Here is a 20,386-nt window from a genome sequence, read left to right on the forward strand (position 1 = left end):
AGGGAATGTGTCGTATCAGTTATATCCATTACTTCTGCATTCTGAATCTTGCATTCGATGATGACACACCGTTCCAATACTTTTGGAGGGCACTGTATATTCCATTAAAGTTGTTCTTTTTTAATGCTTAAATTGCTAAAATTACTTTTGATATAATATTAAATCTTTAGGCATATTAAATAACATGATGGCTACTTTACTCAAACATTTAAAACTCACAATGCAATAAAATTTGAGTAAAGGAGATTTTTTCCAAAACACAGATCTGAAGAACCTAAACATCTAATTAAAAATATATATATATTTATATAGCCAACTCAGGAACCTTATATAGCCATAAATAGTTCTAAGCTCTTTGCTGAATATATGCAGCACCATTGAAATCCTTTATTTTTAAGAATGGAAAGTATGTTATTTATGGTTTTGTATCATTAACATTAATTCTGAGCCCTCATTATCATGTAACAGAAACACACTAACCACAGTTGTAACAATCAGAAAGCGCTGCATAAAGACACTGAGTGATTAGCTGTGTTGGCAGATGTGTCTTGTGTTTAAGGCACGGCGCAGATGTGCATCATCATCCTATAAGAACCTCTTTGAGGTCACGGTTGCATCTATGCAGGAACATTTGAATCCCATGTGTCTCTCATCCCCTTAAAGAATATAAGATTATACACAGAACACTTTGATTGCATCCCTGAGCAATCAGGCAAGCTTTGCCACAGTATAAAAAATATTTTATCCAAACAAATAGTGGTATCAAAAGCTATTTAAATATCAAAATAGATTTCATAAAGGCTGAGATGATTTTATAGCATGTCTATATATATCTATATAAAATATCCCAAAATATTTGGATGCTTAAGTCACCCTTAAAAATGCACAAATGTCATTGCAATAGATTATAAAATATCAAACCAAGTTGCATTAATTTTTAAAGAAAGCACAGCACAAGAAGACTTTCAGCAAATCATCAAAAGAAGTCTGGTTTAAACGTGTGATAAATTAAATGATTTTGTGTTAAAAATGAAATAAAGATAACACTTTACAACTGGGTCCAATTAACTAACTAAAAATGTGCAATACATTTGTTGCATACATTTTTTTTTTTACATTAATTAATAAAAAGACTGTTTATTTATGTTTATGTAAGCTTGTTTCCAGCATGGTATAAAAAATAAAAAAGGTAATTACCACTTTTTATCTCACAATTCAGACTTTTTCTCACAAGTCTAAAGAATTTTCTTTTTAATCAGATTGAGATTTAAAGTCAGAATATTAAAGACATAAACTCCCAATTCTGAGGGAAAAAAGTTAGAACTGATAAAAAAAAAGTTGCATTTGCTTTTCTCATTTTTCATCGACAACTGCAAGATATTAAATTGTGAGGAAAAAAGTCTGAATTTTGAGTTTACATCTTTCAAATAAGATTTTTTTTCTCACAATTCTGTTTATATCTCACAATTCTACCTCAGAAGTGTGAGCTAAAAAGTCACAATTATTTTTTAGATTTTATTCTGTGGTGGAGGGGGGAAAATTGCAAAATGTAAAGAATTCTGAGAAAAGGGAATTACAAGATTAGATCATTGATTTAGAACTGCATTTATTTATTTTTTATTATTATTTATTGCTCAGGTCCATTAAATACAAACATAGAACGTTTAAAATGCTTTAAAAGTATTGTTTATTGTTAGTTCATGTTAACTAATGTAGTTAACAAATGGAGCCTCGTTGTAAAGTGTTACCAAAAAATTCAATGTGGCATTGTGGATGAGATTAAAGATCATTAAGGAAAACCTCCAGCATCATTTTGTTGCAGTTGCAGCTTGGCTTGTTATATTTGTTTCCTAATGCAATGACATTCAGATATTTATAAGTGTCCAAATATGTTTTAGTCCTACTGTACTGTAAATGTGTATTTGTCAGATCAAACCGGAAGGCACTTCATTTGCTCAGGTCTCTCCCTACAGAAGGCGGTCCTCACTGTTTTGACAGGTGGAGTGAAGGACCAATCACAGTGCTTAGAGCTTATCACACCTCTCAGAGCTGCCTATAGACTCCTAGAGCCAGCTTTCAACTTGTTCTCTCCCATGAGCCTTAGCTTCAGCTGCACGCTGCAGAAAATGTCCAACTTCAAGACATCAAGCAGGAATATTCCTAAATCCAACTTTCGCCTCCGCTTGTTGAAGCTCATGGATAAACCGCGCCTCAATGAAGAGCTTATTTCCACTGCAAATACACCATTTAATGCCACACTATGCGATGACTCCAGCCGCTCTAGCGTCCTGTTAGTAGCTTCCCGTCTGGATGTGTCCACTCGGAGGTGGTGCTTTAGTAGTAGCGATTCAGGCTGCAGGTTCCTGGGACATCCGGCTGTCCGTTCATCCAGATTTCCCGTATGATCCGCTCTCTCTCCTCTAGCCGCTGCGCTCGCTCCAGCTCCTCCGCTGACGTGAAGACGTTTGTGTTGAGCGTGCACTCGAAGCGCCGGTGCCGTCGGGCCGAGAGGTCCGAGCTCGAGTCCCAGTCTGAATCAGAGTCATTAGAGTCGCTGTCGGAGTCAGCGGGTCTCGGACGCTTCTTAGCAATGGTGTGGCGAGGTTTACAGTCCGTACGGCAGGAAATCTGAACCACCAGTGCGAAGAGCGTGAGGAACAGACCGGCACAGACGCCGCACATGAAATACAACGCACAGCGCTCCGGGTGCTCTGGGATGGAGACACAAAACAGACAACATGAAATCAAAGTGACCATTTACTTTCTTAAAATTGATATTACAGTATCTCACAGAAGATACTGTAATATCTTTGGCAGACACTTTTATTTGAAGAAATGCATTAAAAAAAGATATTTAAAATACTATATAAAACATTAATATTCAATAATATTTTATAAAATTCATATTTTGTGAAAAAACAGATTAAATACAGAAAAACATACTTTTTTTTTGTTTGTTTGGAAATGTGTGAGAACTATTAATGTTTAAGGTTTTTTTTTTTGCAATATTGTGATATTTGGTCAATTGTTTTGACTCCAATTTGACATCAGGCAATTGAAGCTATTCCAGGCACTGTTTTAGCAAACTTGTGTTCAGGTCTGGCTCCTTTTGTTTGTATGAACTCCCACTTTTTATGATTAAATTAATTCCTGATGGATAAAGTCCAACCATATAGTTATCCTATTCAATATCTTGTTGAACATAATGAGAAAGATATGCCAACATCATTCAGAAATACGCTACTGTTCAAAAGATCTTTTTCGTAAGAAATATATTTTTATTTTCAGCAAGGATGTATTAAATTGATCAACAGGGACAGAAAAGAGATTTATAATATTACAAAAGTTTCAAGTAAATGCTGTTCTTTTGAACTCTCTATTCATCAAAGAATCCTGAAAAATAAAATGTATCACTGTTTCCACAAAAATATGAAGCAGCACAACTGTTTTCAACACTGATAATAATCAGAAATGTTTCTTGAGCAGCAAATCAGTGTATTATAATGATTTCTGAAGGATCATGTGACACTGAAGTCTGGAGGAATGATGCTGAAAATACAGCTTTGATCACAGAATAAATTACATTTTACAATATATTCAAAAACAGCTATTTTAAAATGTAATAATTTTTCAGGATATTAGTGTAGTCAAATCTGAACAGCTGTGGGTTGCAGATGTTGTGGTGTTACCTGTGATGTAGGTGTAGGCCGCCAGCATGCTGCTGATGAGGGCCATGTCTGGTCTGATTACGGTGGAGATAGTTGGGTTCGGATCGCTTTCTCCAGACAGCTCCGTCTCTTCTGAATACGGACCAGAACTCCGTCCTCGGGTCGAACTCCCTGCGATTAAACGCAAACAATTGTCATGCCCTCATTTGAACCAACCTTCATCATGAGATCTTTATAAAGCAAAAAGTATTTATTTTGCCCCAAGCTTCCATGTCTGGCAATAAACAAAAGAATAAATTGGATTCACATCAATAATTCATCAACAGGTCCTCATGTTGAGTGTGTATGTGGTGTCAAAGGAAAAGTTCACTCAAAAAGGAACTGACATCGTCATGTTGTGGCATGACCAATATCAATTTTTTCTACTTTAAAACAAAAGTATGCAATATACAATAATTGTGAATGGGTATGGTGCTGTCTAGCTCCAAAAATAATAAAAATGCATGCAATTCATTCACTACACTACTATATATCTTTAAGTATCAAAGACATCAAATGTCATTCTTGTGACTGATCTCACTGACATTGTACCATATTTCAGTGTATATGCATCCATCTTATGATTTCATATGGTACTTTTATGGTACTTTTCCTATCATTTTTGGAGCTTGACGACTGTAAAATGATCTGCAGATAATTATAGCTGAAAGTATTCTGGTAACATGTTCCAGGAGACTGGTTTCAGTATATCTGCTGTGTCCCAGATTCTTACATAGAACAATATTTTTCTGTGTGTTTTATTTTTTTGTTTAAGTTTCTGCATCAAAAATATTAAAATATATACTCTTGTTTTCAATTTAAGTCAATTACAATTATAATTTCAATAAAATAAATAATTATAATTAAATGTGAAGTTTTTCTTATACTTTAACTTTTTTTTTGGCTAGGTATTTTTAATGGAGTAAAAATGTTTACGTAGTATCTGTACTTTAACTTAAGTACAATTTCTCATTTTACATCACGTTTTATTCCACATGAATATGGAAACCTGTTTCTGCCATGGAATAATGTTGAATTGAGAGATATAAATAATTCTAAGAAAAATGTTAAAATTCTGTAAAAAAAAAAAAAAAAAAAGGCATTCTAAATTAAATCTAGCAAATTCCATTTTTTTGTCCACTACAGAATAAAAAAAATGTAAAGGTAATGGCAACTTTTTTTCTCACAATTTGAACTGTTTTTCTCAGAATTGTGAGAGAAAAAAAAAATCTGAATTGTAAAATAAAGTTGTTATAACCTATTATTTATTCTATAGATGGAAACCAGCTTCCAAATGAATGGCACTGCATGAAAGGTTCATTAAAAATGTACTAATTTATCATTTTGTGTGTGTGAACTATTAATATATTAATAGACTGTTTGGCCTAATTTATGTTCAGGAAAGAAACAAAGGGTAATCTAAACAGAGCTCAAATTAAAAGCTTCTTAAACATATCTGTTTGTACCATCTCTGCTCACAGGAAACGAATTATGGGTGTTTTTCAGTCAGATTCTGTTATATAGTCAAAACATGACTGTAGCTACAGCAACTATCAGCACAGAGAGTGGTTTCAAATCCATGACTTCAGATCAGTGTTTCCCATCATTGCCCTGATAAAAACAATTATCTGGACGGGGAAACAGTCAGAATATCTGCTGTGGTTGTGTTTGGGTGCTCAGTTTCTTACCTGGTGCAGAGCCCGAGGTCAGCGACGGGGTCCCGTCAGGAGGAGCGCTGTCTCCCACCACGTTGGGATCATGAGGCGCAGATGGGAGTGAGGGGAATGATGGATGCCTGGAAACCGACTCCTGCACGAGTTTCTTTGGGACTGAAAAGAGACGCATAATTCAGTAATTCACCAAAAATTATACTTCTACTTGAATTACCTTTCTACTCCCTCACACACGCTTACAATGCGTTAGAGATGATCACGAGTCGTCCAACATATACACAGAAAACAAGACTGTCTTTGTGCTCTATAAACAGTGAAACAAAAGGAAAACATAGTGGCAATGATCAGGATCCAAGCAAATTGGAAGAAAGGAGAAAATGACCACAAATGGCCAGATTTGAAAGATAAGATCCCTTAGATACTGTGGAGGCTATTAAACGTTAACTTCTCCAAATCGCAGTTGTATAGTTTTAAGGATTTGTTTAAGTTACTGTGATTTTATCATTGGTATTTGATTATATTTGGCACATGTCCTCAGAGTGAGTTTTGTGATGTTTTACTTTCATAAGACAATAATCAATTAGTCCTTATGGACCGTGTCAGATGTACTGCCAAACCTGACAAAATAAAACTCATTTGATAACTTCTTGTTAGGAGTGAATCTATAAACAGGACAATTTTAGTGCATATCGCCCTAGAAGGAGTTTAATACATAAAAATATCCCTCCTAATACTGAATAAATCATAAAATAAATAATAAAAGTGGTCAAATAAAATAATAAAAATATAAAACTGTACAGTACACGCTCACCAAGGCTGCATATTATAGACAGACAGATAGACACACACACACATACATATATATATATATATATATATATATATATATATATATATATATATATATATATATATATATATATATATATATATAGTTTCAGTAACACACAGCATTTGTTTTAAACTCTCTCTGAATAAACATGGCACCAAATTTAGCGAAACAGATTTCAGTTAAACTCTAGAGAGTCTGGAAACAGCCTGAGGACACACACACACACACACACACACACACACACACACATCTACTCATGAAAGCTGAAACATTCACCAGTGCCAGTTACTGACGACTGGGTTACACACACACAGAGTTACTCTGAGGGAGGTCAAGTTAAAGACTGTGTGTGTGTGAGATTGTAAAGCCCCTGGAGCAATTACAGCCCACTGATTGGGGGTAATTGGAGGCACATGTGAGCTTATGTATATTTATATGTATGTGTGTGTGTAGCTGTGTGTCTATTTTTGTGTGTGTGTTTATTTTCAACCATTCATTATCAATTTTGTACAAAATCATCAAAAACTGACAGAGAATTTAAAAAAGAAAATAACCCATTTAAAGGAAAATGAATCGCAAATCCTGAAATATGAGTCAAGAGTTTCAGAAGAAAATGTGCTTAGATTTGCCAAGACATCAAAGTCAGCGATCAAAGTTACAGATCTCAGGATCTCATTTCTCATCAAATTCTCTCAAGATTAAATATAGTTTTTCATTTATTTTGTAGCTCTATGTGAACTATTGACTCATTTGTGTGCATTTTTATGTTAGACAAATGTGAGGCAAAGTAGATGCCTAACTGAGATCTCTAGGGGGCTGATAACTGAACACGTTATTTTCCATTCCAATGCACTACTTTTCCATTGTTATTCAAGTCAAGTCAAGTTGAGCTTTATTGTCATTCTGCTACATGTGGGGACATACAGTGGAAGGAAATGTCGTGTCTCGCAGGACCACGGTGCTACATAAATACAGACATACAACAATGAAGTAAAAAACACTATAAACCTATACACAACTAACAGATTTAACTAGAAGTATACTATATATAAGTATTTACCCTATACAAACTAAAAAAAATAAAAGATGAAAAATACAAACTATACGAATGCTTCACATAAATACTGTACATGTGCAAAGAGAAACTTCCATGTAAACATGCTAGAGGAGTATGACTGTTGCAGTGTCTCACACGAGTGCCACGGGTTTTAAGATGCCGTGTCACGTTAAAAGAATTGAAACTTTTACATGCAGCGCCGCTCAATGTCAGATCCAAAACAGCGGACCAATCTGAAGACTCTGGAGGTGGGCAAGCATTGCAAGGTTTTGTTTACAGTAGCAAGTTGGCATGGCAACTATTTTATTTGATGGCAAATGTGTGTGATGGACGAAGCATTCTGCAATGTGCCTTTTTTAAAAACCATTCCTGAGCGCTGCGTCTCACATTTTTAGACACAAAGGCATACTATGTGAACAGCTCCTATAAAAAGTCTTGTGAGCTTTGAAAGAGCAACAGCTGATCTATCAGAGCTAACAAAATCTGTTTGAGCATCATAACCAGCACAACAAAACAACCAATGGTGTGAGTTTGGAGGCGGGGATATCTGTTTTTACAACCAATGGAAGACAAGTGAGTGTTAAGGAAACCTGTGTGAAAACAGTCACTATTTTTGCAATTCTGTTCAGAGACAATAGTTGCACAGAAAAGACCTTTGTGTTTAAACACAAAGAACAGAGAACAGCACAAGAATCAACAGAGAAATATTCCTGTCATCAGAGTCAAACTAAACCATTCCAGACCTCAAAATGTGTGTGTCTGTGTTTTCTCTGGCGTAGTACAGCTCTATTATGTGCCGTATGGTGATCCGTGCAGGAAACAGACACACTTAACTCACTGAAGTGTGGCATTCTGGGACAGCTGGAGTCCCTGCTGCTCAAATAAAGACCTAGTAATATCAACAGCAATCTGTCTGTGTGTGTGATTCTAATTCAAGACATCGATGAACAGAACACCAGCCAAACCACACACACACACACACACACACCCTGAAACACACAATCCTCTAAACCACAGAAAGTGCTATTGAGAATCAATATCAGTGTGCAAACAAAGTACAAATAGTAAAAGTTCATGGAGAAGTGAGTCGTGTGTGTGTGTGTCTCAGCAGTTTTTCCTTGTTTCACCTGAAACACTGTGGCAACTGCACAACTGTAGTTTGAATGTGTGAGTGAGAAAAGCACATGCTTTTGTGTGTGTGGTTGGCGAGTCCATGAAAACACACACACACACACACACACGCACACACACACGCTGACCTTTAGAACCACAATGGCATTTCCACAATAGGTGCTGATGGGAGAATGATGGTGTAACGTCTCATATCCCACTAAAAGACACAGCCAACAACACTTGATGGCCAGTGTGTGTGTGTGTGTGTGTGTGTGTGTGTGTGTTTAGAGAAACACAGTTTGGCTCACTGTCTTTCATTAGAGCAGCTGTAGGAGGGCTATCGGGCAGTGTTGTGTTGGTTGTGTGTAATAGTGTTTAGTCTCAGTCAGCTTTGTGATGTTTATTCTCTTGTACACTATCAAACTCCCTCTGCAGGACAGACACATTCCTGATCCGCTCCTCAAAGCTGAAGCATTTCTGAAGTTGGCATCGCAAAAATACAATTACAGGCTTGCCAGGTTTTCCATATTTTCATGTAGACGTTAATTTATCAGTAATAATTAGTCTTACACAAAGTTTGCCTAAAACAAATGTGGTGAAAAGGCTTTTATAAGGAGTTTAATCACTTTCTGTTAAAAAGCAAGGCTTAAAGTTAAAAAGACATTAAAATGGCAAAATTACAATATTTATTTTCATATTAACCATCAAAGCATTATATATAGATAGACAGACAGACAGACATTAGATAGATCATAGATAGACGGATGGACGGACAAACAGATGTTTCTTATAATACTTTATGAATAAATACATTTCATTCATGAATTTTTATTCATTCATTTACATTACATTCATTCACTGATAATCTGTGAAACTCAAATCTTGATGTTAGAGTGTGATCCAAATGCACAATAATCTCAAGTGAACTTCTACAGAAATTTACTCCGTGTTTATGGAGCAGGCAAAACTTTTGTGTGGTGTGTGCCATGTGTATAGATATAAAGAAGAAAAGAGAGACCGCTGTTATCATTACAGAGCTAATATTAGATCCTCACATGAACACTGTCGGCTCTTTCTCTGTCTCTCAGATGCAATGGAAAGACCAGTCTAGATGAAAAGTCAAGATGAAAGTCATATACTGTATGATTGACGGCGGCCAGTGTTTGTTGCATATGTAAATGTGTCTTCCTACAGTTAATGAACAACACAAAAGTCATTATTTGAGAGAAACCCATTTCCCACGATGCCTCACTGGAAAAGGGTAAAAGCATGCAGCAGGTTTTATGAGCCTTTAAAATAATCAGGCACTAACACGACACATTCAGACTCACGTTTCAATGTACTGACCCACAGCTTTACCCGCACTCTAAAAAATACCCTGGGGTAAAATATGGGCAATCCCAGCGATTGGGGACCCAGCAGTTGGGTTACTGCCCAGAAGGTTGGGTTAAACGTTTAACCCAACTGTTTGTTGAAAACAACCCAGCATGTGTTCTGTCCAATATTTACCCAGCACTGGGTTGTATTTAACCCAGCATTTTTTAGAATGCGCACTCCGTCTGGCAGGAATGCATTCTGGGAATTTCCTGAATTCCAGCCTGATCCCTGTCGCAGAACTGCTTCTCTATTGCGTATGAAACAGATGTGGAAAACACTGTTTGAGCGCATGCAAGCACATGCATGTACATCTGACTGAACACAAACCACAGACTGCAGTCAAGCACACTAAAGGATTCAACACATGAAGACAGGAAGGACATCAGGATGTGAATGTTGCAACACTGAAGTCAAAGCTCAACAAAGACATGCACCAATCTCATCCCTAAATAAACACATATGTACAAATACACTTCAAGTTTCTTCAGGCACTTGTAGGGTTCTTAACATTAGATAAACATTAGATAAAAACTGTCCTGGAAAGTCTGGCCTTTATCAATATATTTGTGCTATTTTTCTTACATCTCAAACTGTATATCATCCTATTTTCATGACTTTTATGTAAAAAAAAAAAAAAAAAAAAAAAAAAAAAGTCCCATTTCTCAAATTTCATGCTATTTTTCATGACTATTATGTATTAGATCATCACATATCTCATATTTCATGCCATTTTTCATGACTTTTACATATAAAATGTATTATTATGTAAATCTTCCCATTTCTCAAATTTCATTTTTTTAATCTTTTACAAATAAAATCATCACATCTCATATTTCTTTATATTTTTCATGTCTTTTACATGTAAAATCATCACGTTTCTCATATTACATGCTATTTTACGTCTTCTGTATATATATATAATCATTACATATTTCATATTTCATCTCAAGCTTTTCATTAAAATTAAAGTTTGATCCTTTTACTCGTTTATATTTGTAAAATTTTAAGATAATTTTAATCTCGTCCCAGATCCTATGTAAAATATGGAAAGCCATAAAAATATTTATTACCTTGTTAAAGCTCTAAAAATCTAAACAATGAGTAAAATGAACATGAACCATTTAATTTCATTGAGAAGTTTGAGATTTGACGTGATGTTGAGAAGAAAAATATAAGGTCTACATTTTATACTAATAAATTATATTAGATTTTTTACATTATTAAGATTATCTGCAATAATTTACATTATATTTATAATAATTGTATACTTTTTATAATAATTATATATTTGTTATAATTCATTTATATTTTATAAAAAATTCTATAATATTTTATTGTGTGTATTCCCACTGAAGCTGTAATTTAGTCAAAAATGTGTTAAAATAATTAATTGTGTGCATTTATGTTTCATAAATTTAGCTAGATAAAAGAGTTGCCATTATATTCAAAAAATTTGTAAAATGTAATTTCCACCGCAAAATGGTATAAACATTTTGTGACATTGAAATAAACAAAAATGACATTTGATGGATCAAGAGAAAAATGGCAGAATTCTCCTGAGACGCACATATAAACACTGCTGGACATGGTTAGTACACAAATTCAATAAACTAGGCCTAATAGTGTCCTTTAAAGGAGTTTCTAAAAGTGCACAGGACCAAACGTGCCAGAAACACACACACACACACATTCATAAATGACAGAACAGTAAAACATCCAAAGAATGTTTTTCTAAACACCATGTAGAAACAGAGCGAGAGAGAAAGAGAAAGTAAGAGAGAAAGAGATGTATAGTATTTTCTGTGTGTAGATCCACCTGGACAAACACACAGTCACGGTACAGCATTGTTACTGAACTCAAAGCCAGGCGCGCACACACTTTGTGCTCTGTGTTTATGCTGACATGGCGGACAGACCCACGCTTCCCCAAACACACGGGCCTGTCCCACACAGAAAGAGCCAGAGAACAGCATGTGAAGATCACGGCAGGACAGCAGATCTACATACGCTCAAACTACAGTCACACATTAACTGCAGCAAATCACACAAGATTCTGGACAAAAGCCTGAAAGAATCACGCCAGAAAACTTCCTGTGGGCGACTCAGAGCTACCCGTTCCTGTGTTACTCTGCTTCTTCTTTTTTTTTTTTGCAGTTTCAGCCTCAAAAGGCCTCAAATGATGCATACTACACTCAAAGAAAAAATATAAAATAAAAAAAATAAAAATCACAAGAGCGTCATACTGAGTGGCTGGTTTTACATCTTAGTTTCATTAATATGCTTTTACATTTTTTGTTCATATTTTGAATTTGTTAAAATTTTGTGTTTTATAATTTTTTTTTTAACTGGTCTATTTTTTTCAGTTTTAGTGTTAATTATTGTACTTCAGCTTAAACAATTAAATTTAGAAATACAACTAATATAAAATAAGTTTGTTTTTTATATTTATATTTTAAATCACAGATGTTAGAAATATTGTCTTGGCAACTAACTGAATTAAAAGAAGTTTACATTTTTAATTTTTAAATAACAGAAATTAGAAATTTGCCTTACCAATGAACTCAAATAAAATAATTTTCCTTATATTAGAGATGCACCGATACTGAATTTCTCTGCCGATACCGATAGCCGATTGATCAGAATGATATCGGCCGATACCGATGACGATAGTTATGTGGGAGTTAAAAATTTGCACTGCTCCAAAACGTATGCTCTGCTCCATGCATAAAGTGTGCGCTGCAGAGCAGCACAGTAGGAGTAAGATTTCTCTTTGGGAGCAGAGCCTGGCTGATACTTGCCGCGTCAGCACGAACGGAAAACAATTACGCGAATACTGAGGAAACGATGTATAGAGAAGGTGAACATGTTTGTTTTGTCTTTGCTGTTTATCTTTTGTTACGCTATGGAGGCTTTCTTTAAATGTTCTTTATTCATTTGATTCCTAAGTTTTTGCTAAACGTTCTGGTGTAGCCTATGCCATGCCTCGTCTTGTTTTATTATTGTTGTACTTTTTAGGCTTGCTGTGATAGACGGTGTTGGCGGTGATACCCGGTGTTAAGCTGCAACACTGGTCACTTTCCCACCGCAGCACCGTCCCCCAAAAAAGTGAAAGTGGCTGATCAATGCAGCGCACTGAATGAACAACAGCCGCACATCACAGATCAGATTTCGTGTAACATTAAATTAAATTTAATGTTCAGATTTTCATTAAGTGGAAGTCGTGGCCTAATGGTTAGAGAGTCGGACTCATAATCCAAATGTTGTGGGTTCGAGTCTCGGGCCGGCAGGGATTGTAGGTGGGGGGAGTGAATGTCCAGCGCTCTCTCCACCCTCAATACCAATTGATCATGTCAATAATCAATGTGCCCTTGAGCAAGACACCGAACCCCCAACTGCTCCCCGGGCGCCGCAGCATAAATGGCTGCCCACTGCTCCGGGTGTGTGTTCACCGTGTGTGTGTTCACGGTGTGTGTGTGTTCACTGCTGTGTGTGTATGTTCACGGTGTGTGTGTGTTCACTGCTGTGTGTGTATGTTCACGGTGTGTGTGTGTTCACTGCTGTGTGTGTATGTTCACGGTGTGTGTGTGTTCACTGCTGTGTGTGTATGTTCACGGTGTGTGTGTGTTCACTGCTGTGTGTGTGTGTTCACTGCTGTGTGTGTGCACGTTGGATGGGTTAAATGCAGAGCACGAATTCCAAGTATGGGTCACCATACTTGGCAGTAACATCTTCTACGGCCGCTTCGATGGCAACGGCGGTGGCGCGTTTCTGCCGACCAGCGCGTCTGGAAGCAGCAGGCAGAGCAGCGATGATCCTGTAATCACCGTGTCGGAGGATGAGGTTCGGAGGGCGCTAAAGAGAGTGAACGTCAGGAAAACAGCCGGACCTGATGGGATAACCGGCCGTGTTCTGAGGTCCTGCGCCGATCAGCTCGCTGGTTTGTTCACTTCTATCTTTAATGAGTCCCTTGCTACCGCCGTGGTTCCCACCTCATTCAAAAAATCCATCATTATCCCTGTGCCAAAGAACAATAAACCCTCTTGCCTGAATGACTATCGCCCAGTTGCCCTCACATCTATAGTCATGAAGGTTTTTGAGAGACTTGTAAAGAGCCACATTTGCTCCTCCATCCCTGATACTCTGGACCCTCTTCAGTTTGCCTATCGCCCAAACAGATCCACGGACGATGCCATTTCTCACGTTCTCCACTCTTCCCTCACACACTTGGATAGCAACAATGGAAATTATGTAAGGCTGCTATTCATTGACTATAGCTCAGCTTTCAACACTATAGTCCCCATCAAACTGGCATCTAAACTCACAGACCTCGGCCTAAACTCCTCACTCTGTGACTGGATTCAAGACTTCCTCACCGGCAGACCTCAAGTGGTGAAAGTTGGCCAGTTCACCTCAAACTCCATCACTCTGAACATAGGAGCCCCACAGGGCTGTGTCCTGAGTCCCCTGCTCTACTCTCTCTACACGCATGACTGCGTGTCCTCTCACAGCTCCACATCTATTGTCAAATTCGCTGATGATACTGTGGTTCTGGGCCTCATCTCCAACAACGATGAGACCGCATACTTGGACGAGGTAGAGAGACTCACATCATGGTGCCAGGACAACTGTCTCTCTCTGAATGTGAGCAAAACTAAAGAGCTGATCATGGACTTCAGGAAGAGACAGCAGCAGCCCTACACACCTCTTATGATCAGTGGGACCCCTGTGGAGAGGGTGAGTAGCTTCAAGTACCTCGGTGTAAACATCTCTGAGAACCTGACTTGGACTACACACATCCAAACTCAGGTAAAGAAAGCCAGGCAAAGACTGTACCATCTGCGACAGCTGAGGAAATTCAGGGTCTCACCAGCAATCCTGAAAACTTTCTATTCAGGGGCCATAGAAAGTGTATTGACTCAGTGCATCTCAGTGTGGTATGGAAACAGCTCCAATCAGGACTGCAAAGCACTACAGAGAGTTGTGCGCTTAGCTGAGCGCATCTCAGGGTCTGCTCTCCCCTCTCTGCAGGACATCTACCTCAAACGCTGCAAAAATAGAGCTGTCAAAATCTTCAAGGACTCAAATCACCCTGGTAACCAGCTATTCACTTTGCTTCCTTCTGGTAAGCGCTTCCGTAGCCTGATGACAAAAACTGAGAGACTTAGGAGGAGCTTCTTCCCCCAGGCCATCAGGCTCCTAAACTCTAACTCTGTGTCATAACATCACTTGACTCCATGTAAATATCACCATATCAATAAGCTATTCATAATTTTTCTCTACCTCATATTGCTGCTATTATATACCCTGTACAACTTTTTTGCACATTATTTTGCACATTCCTCTTAGTACTATTTAAGTCAACAACATACTGACCTGCACATTTATATTTATATTTTTTATCTATCTTTTTATTTTATTCTTTTTATTTTATTTTATTTTTTTCTACTTTTCTTCTCTTAATATTTGTATACTTTATAATTGCACTGTCCTTGGAGCGGACCTGACCTACATTTCACTGCTGGTTATACTCTGTATAATTGTGTATGTGACGAATAAAACTCTTGAATCTTGAATCTTGAATCAGTATGTCACTTCACGCCACTTATTCAGCTCAATGTTGATTCAGTTCACTAACAGTGTCAAAGATGTATCATTAACCAGCATAATTCAAGTCCAGTTTTGCTCTCATCCGTTAAATCAGTAATATTTAACCCTTTAAACTCCACCAAACATGAACAGAGAAACTCGACCTGATCTGTCTATCATCTGTTTCACTGACCGGCTGACTGATCGATTGTTTGGTTGGGCCATTTTTACACTACAACTGGCTTTAGTGGCTCAAAAATAGCCTGGCTCTAACAAGTCTAAACTGGTTCAATCTGGTTTATGAATGTATCAGCCTGTAGAACAGAAGACTAGTTTACTCCTGAAGTAAATCTTCAGAAATAACTCACACACATTATCAAGTGATCCTTAGTTTGTGTGTCTTGACTTCATCGCAGACCCTTGTAAAATTAAATACAAATGAAACACGTGTGAGCCGAAGGTTATAAAAGCAGATTGATCTCGTAACACGGTTCATATCTGTGAGGGAAGCACAAACTCTAAGCGTAAAAAACTGTTTACAGTGTGCAGTTTTAATAAGCGCACGCCCCGCTGCGCTCGCATCTCGCATGATTAAAACATAAAGCTGCAAATTCAGTCGCTCTGCCTGGTGAAAACCAGCGCCAAACTCTCGCTCTGTCCCGACAAATTAGTCTTAACAGGCACGAGTCTGGCCAATAAATCCACATATGCTACAAATATTCTCTCTGTGTCTCTAAACAGGCCTGAAAGTCTCATGAACGCATACTGTACACATAAATACACACACATGCTGTGGATATTAATGGACTCGAGGGCCATTTAAAGCTCAGTGGCACAGAGAGAACAACTGTTATACAGTTCTACAACAACACAAATATACACAAACAGTCAGTATAAGCTGATGGATTTAAGTTTTCAATTTTGGTAACACTTTATTTTAAGGTGACCTTGTTACATGTACTTACTATTATAATAACAATTAATTATGCATAATTACATGCAAGTAACCCTAAGACAAACCCTAACCCGAACCATAAGTACATAGTTAATTAATATTACTCCTTAAAAGTATAAGGACACCTTAAAATAAAGTGTAACAAAGTTTTTTAATGTGCAACAAGGCTGTATTTATGTGATCAAAAATGCAGTAGAAACAGTAATATATATTACAATTTAAACTGATTTCTTTTTGAATATATTTTAAAGTGTAATTTATTACTGTGATGAAAGTTGACTTTTCAGCATCATTACTCCAGTCTTCAGTGTTGCATGATCCTTCAGAAATCATTTTAATATACTTTATAGTATGTTTTCTGTCAAAAAAACAATTATTTCACAGATAAACCCCTAAAAAGAAGCATAATGTACTGTTTTGTATAGTACTGTATTTATGTCATCACATACCATACAGCTAATCAAATCCAGCAAATGGTTCTTCCTCATAAGAACTCACTGTAAACGCTGTAAATGCACATTTGTTTCCTGGTGGACTGAGATAAACCTATGCACACTGATTCCTGGAAGACATCCAAACCCAGGCAATCAGATCTTGGCATTTTGAGAAACTGTAGCCATTCAGGAGGTTGTTGAACGTCTACGATCTGCTCAATCCGTCATTCCTTCAGGACACAGAGAGTTAACAGAGCCCGAGATGTGTGTAGAGAGAGAGAGAGAGAGAGAGAGAGAGAGAGAGAGAGAGAGAGAGAGAGAGAGAGAGAGAGAGAGAGAGAGAGAGAGAGAGAGAGAGAGAGAGAGAGAGAGCGAGAGCGAGAGCGAGAGCGAGAGCGAGAGAGAGAGAGAGAGAGAGAGAGAGCATGTTTAAAAGGAGAAAAAATGTGAAGAAAAGCAAAAGAAAACAGAAAATCACAAGGAAACTGAAGGCAGATTTTCATTTAGAAATACAAAGACTTAAAGAGAACAACACACACACACACACTCTGGTTTTTATGGTTTACAGGAACTCTCCATAGGCGTAATAATTTTTATACTGCACAAACTGTATTTTCTATCACCCTAGACCAACCCTACACCTAAACCTACCCCTCACAGGAAACTGAAAGAAAGACACTGAAAGAGTCCTCAAATCACCTTCACATTGTATTACCTATGTCACCCATGTCATCATACAAATTTGTGTCCTCATAAACCACATAAGCATGCACACACACACACACACACACACACACACACACACACACACACACTGAGACTCTATGAAATCACACAATGCATGTCAAATGTCTGTGTAGTAAATCTTTAACTAATCACAGACACACCTTCTCACTACTTCATCTATCTTTAACCTGCATGTCAATATTTCCCAGTAAATGGTGACTGATGATGATTTGTGTGTTTATATTCTTGATAGCAAAATTGCTCCTGGAAGTGAGCTAAATATGATTTATCCTACTTTTAGGAACTTCCTCAAAAGTTTGGAATTTTTTTTAAATGATTTTGAGTGAAGTCTCTTTTGCTCACCAAGGCTGCATGTATTTGATTAAAAATACAATAAAAACATTAATATCCTGAAATATTATTGCAATTTAAAATAACTGTCTTCTATTTGAATATATTTTAAAATGTAAATTAATTCCTGTGATCAAAGCTGTATTTTCAGCATCATTACTCCTGTCTTCAGTGTTGCATGATCCTTCAGAAATCATTCTAATATGCTGCTCAAGAAACATTTCTGAATATTATCAATGTTGAAAACTGCTTCATATTTTTGAGGAAAGTGTGATGCATTTTTCTTGGTTTCTTTGATCTAAAGTTTGTAATTATTTCAAATAAATATATTTATACTATATATTTTATATGATAAATATATTTATATATAAAATACATTATCATTTAATGTTAAATTTAAATTAATCTTACCGAATAAAAGTATTAACTTCCTTAAAAATATATGCAGTATTTATCAGAAAGTTTTCTTTTGGGATTACTGTAAGGGTTTGGCTCATAAAACTAGCTTTATAAAACAATAAAAGTCAAATAAATGTGCATCAAAGTAATGTTGACTGAAGCCAAGTAAGCATGTGCGTGTGTCATGGCTATAATGTTGGAACATGTTGCTATGCGGTTGTTTACATAAAAGAGTTCACGATCATCACTCACGTCTGTAGTAAGACCAGAATAGGCACCAAAATACAATGGCTCATTTTGTTCAAATCACCAACTTTTAGAAATAATAGTACTAGTGATGCTTTTGTGAACACGTGAACATTCAAATCCTCTCAAACAGTCACTTTATAAAGACAAATCCCACACAAATACACACACAGAGTATAAAAATCAGAAGCTCACTTACAAACACATGATGGAAATCTGTTGCTCACACTGTTTTCTCTTTCTGTCTGTCCTCCGGTCAGCTTCTACCTGAGCTCATGTATGTTCAGAGCCACACACAGACGCTCGAGCCGTGAAACAAAAGTCCACAACACTCCTACAACTCCAAACACACGGCCAAACTCCTCAAGAGTCTCATGTGACCTCCTGCCTTTCTTTCTCCAGCGAGAGAGCAGCACTGAGCACCTCCGTGAACATGGACACACACACACACACACACACACACACACACACACACACACGGCGAGAGGGGCTGGAGTTGCGCTGGAGGGGGCATGTAGGTTTGAGTCAGTGTGTGTGAGACAAAGCCAGACAAAAAGAAACAGGAAGTGACATTAGAGATTCATTCAGTGGAGATTGTGGCTTTGGATCTTTGATCCTTCTCTCTCTCTCTCTCTCTCTCACGCTGAAAAAGGAAAAACATATGAAGGTAAAATGAGGTCAAAAAGATTTGCATGCGCAGGGTAAGATTTGTGAAAATGCACATCAGATAGCAAGCGTAAATTAATTTTGCATGCGGAAGAAAAGATTTGTAAAAGTGTAAATCGCGTTTCAAGCGTAAGAAAAAAAGATTTGCAGAATTTTACTATTTTTTGTAAGTTTAATTCATGTATTGTGAAACTGCAACTTCATGCTAAGACAAAATAAATATGATCTGTATTATTCTGACTTCCATTTTTTCACTCTTACACTTTTGGCACTGTTGTTTCGCCCAAATACAGCCAAAAGTATTGCAAGCGAAAACAACCGTATCAAGAGCTGCAATACGGATTGACCGCGTAAAAAACCAATATGTGTGTGGAGAATAAAAATCATTGTAACCGTCTAAATTACTTCTTGCATGTGTAGGGCAAAATATTCCCCAAATAACCCTCTGTACGTCTGTGTCTTTGCGCTTGCAGTTTTGACACGATTCTGTCACTGATTTCAGATTTGCAAGCGCGAGTGGAAGGCGGGACCTTCTTCTTGCAGCCAATCAAATGAGGCTCTCGCTGACTCTCGATTTACTCTAATCTGATTGGTTCAATAAACACTCCAGACGAGAGAACACATTTTTAACTTAATTTGACTCAGTGTCATTCTTATTGCAGCGATGGTATTTTTAATGCACACATATATATGAATTTTTTTTATTAATAATACAATAAAATAAATTAATAAAACAAAAAGCATGAACATTAGAAGCTGTGTACAATTAGGCTGACTACCATGTGCTCATATACTGATTTTCAAGCTAGAGTGAATTTTATTGGATTGGTTCGACACGGCATTGAAATTTAAGATTTTAGTTAATCTGCCTACACCACTGAAATGATAAACTTTACAATCAAAATGTTTAATAGCGCCAGATTTGACTATAATGCAAACACTGACACTTCAAACCAAATCAACATTTAAAAAACTACAACTACTTTGACAAGATATAGTCTTTAATAATGTCTAAATATATGCATCTAAATGAAAAACCAAATGCAAAGTAACTATATCTGAATCAAATGTTCCCAGAAACCATGAAATACACAGTAATGTTGACATTTGTATATGGTTATACAGCCATCTAGTGGTTACACATGGCATTACAGATGGTAAACGCATAATTTAGGGGCAAATATTTAGTACAGTAAAATCTCAAGCGCAAAGACACAGACATACATAGAGGGTTATTTGGGGAACATTTTGCCCTACACATGCA

The 20,386-nt window shown here is 36.9% G+C and overlaps 1 protein-coding gene across 1 annotated transcript in view; it reads right to left on the reverse strand.

Moving 5' to 3' along the window:
* Positions 1-1,114: 1,114 nt before the first annotated feature.
* Positions 1,115-20,386, reverse strand: part of LOC306844368 (protein eva-1 homolog C-like) — a 45,150-nt gene continuing 25,878 nt past the window's right edge. The window contains exons 7-9 of the mRNA XM_079376452.1: positions 5,396-5,536; positions 3,690-3,839; positions 1,115-2,711 (exon numbers count right to left, since the gene is read on the reverse strand). Of these exons, the coding sequence (XP_079232578.1) occupies positions 2,335-2,711; positions 3,690-3,839; positions 5,396-5,536 (668 nt within the window). The 3' untranslated portion in view covers positions 1,115-2,334. The remainder of the gene's footprint in view (positions 2,712-3,689; positions 3,840-5,395; positions 5,537-20,386) is intronic.

This window comes from Barbus barbus (assembly GCF_936440315.1).
Source record: "Barbus barbus genome assembly, chromosome: 24".
Lineage (NCBI taxonomy): Eukaryota > Metazoa > Chordata > Actinopteri > Cypriniformes > Cyprinidae > Barbus > Barbus barbus.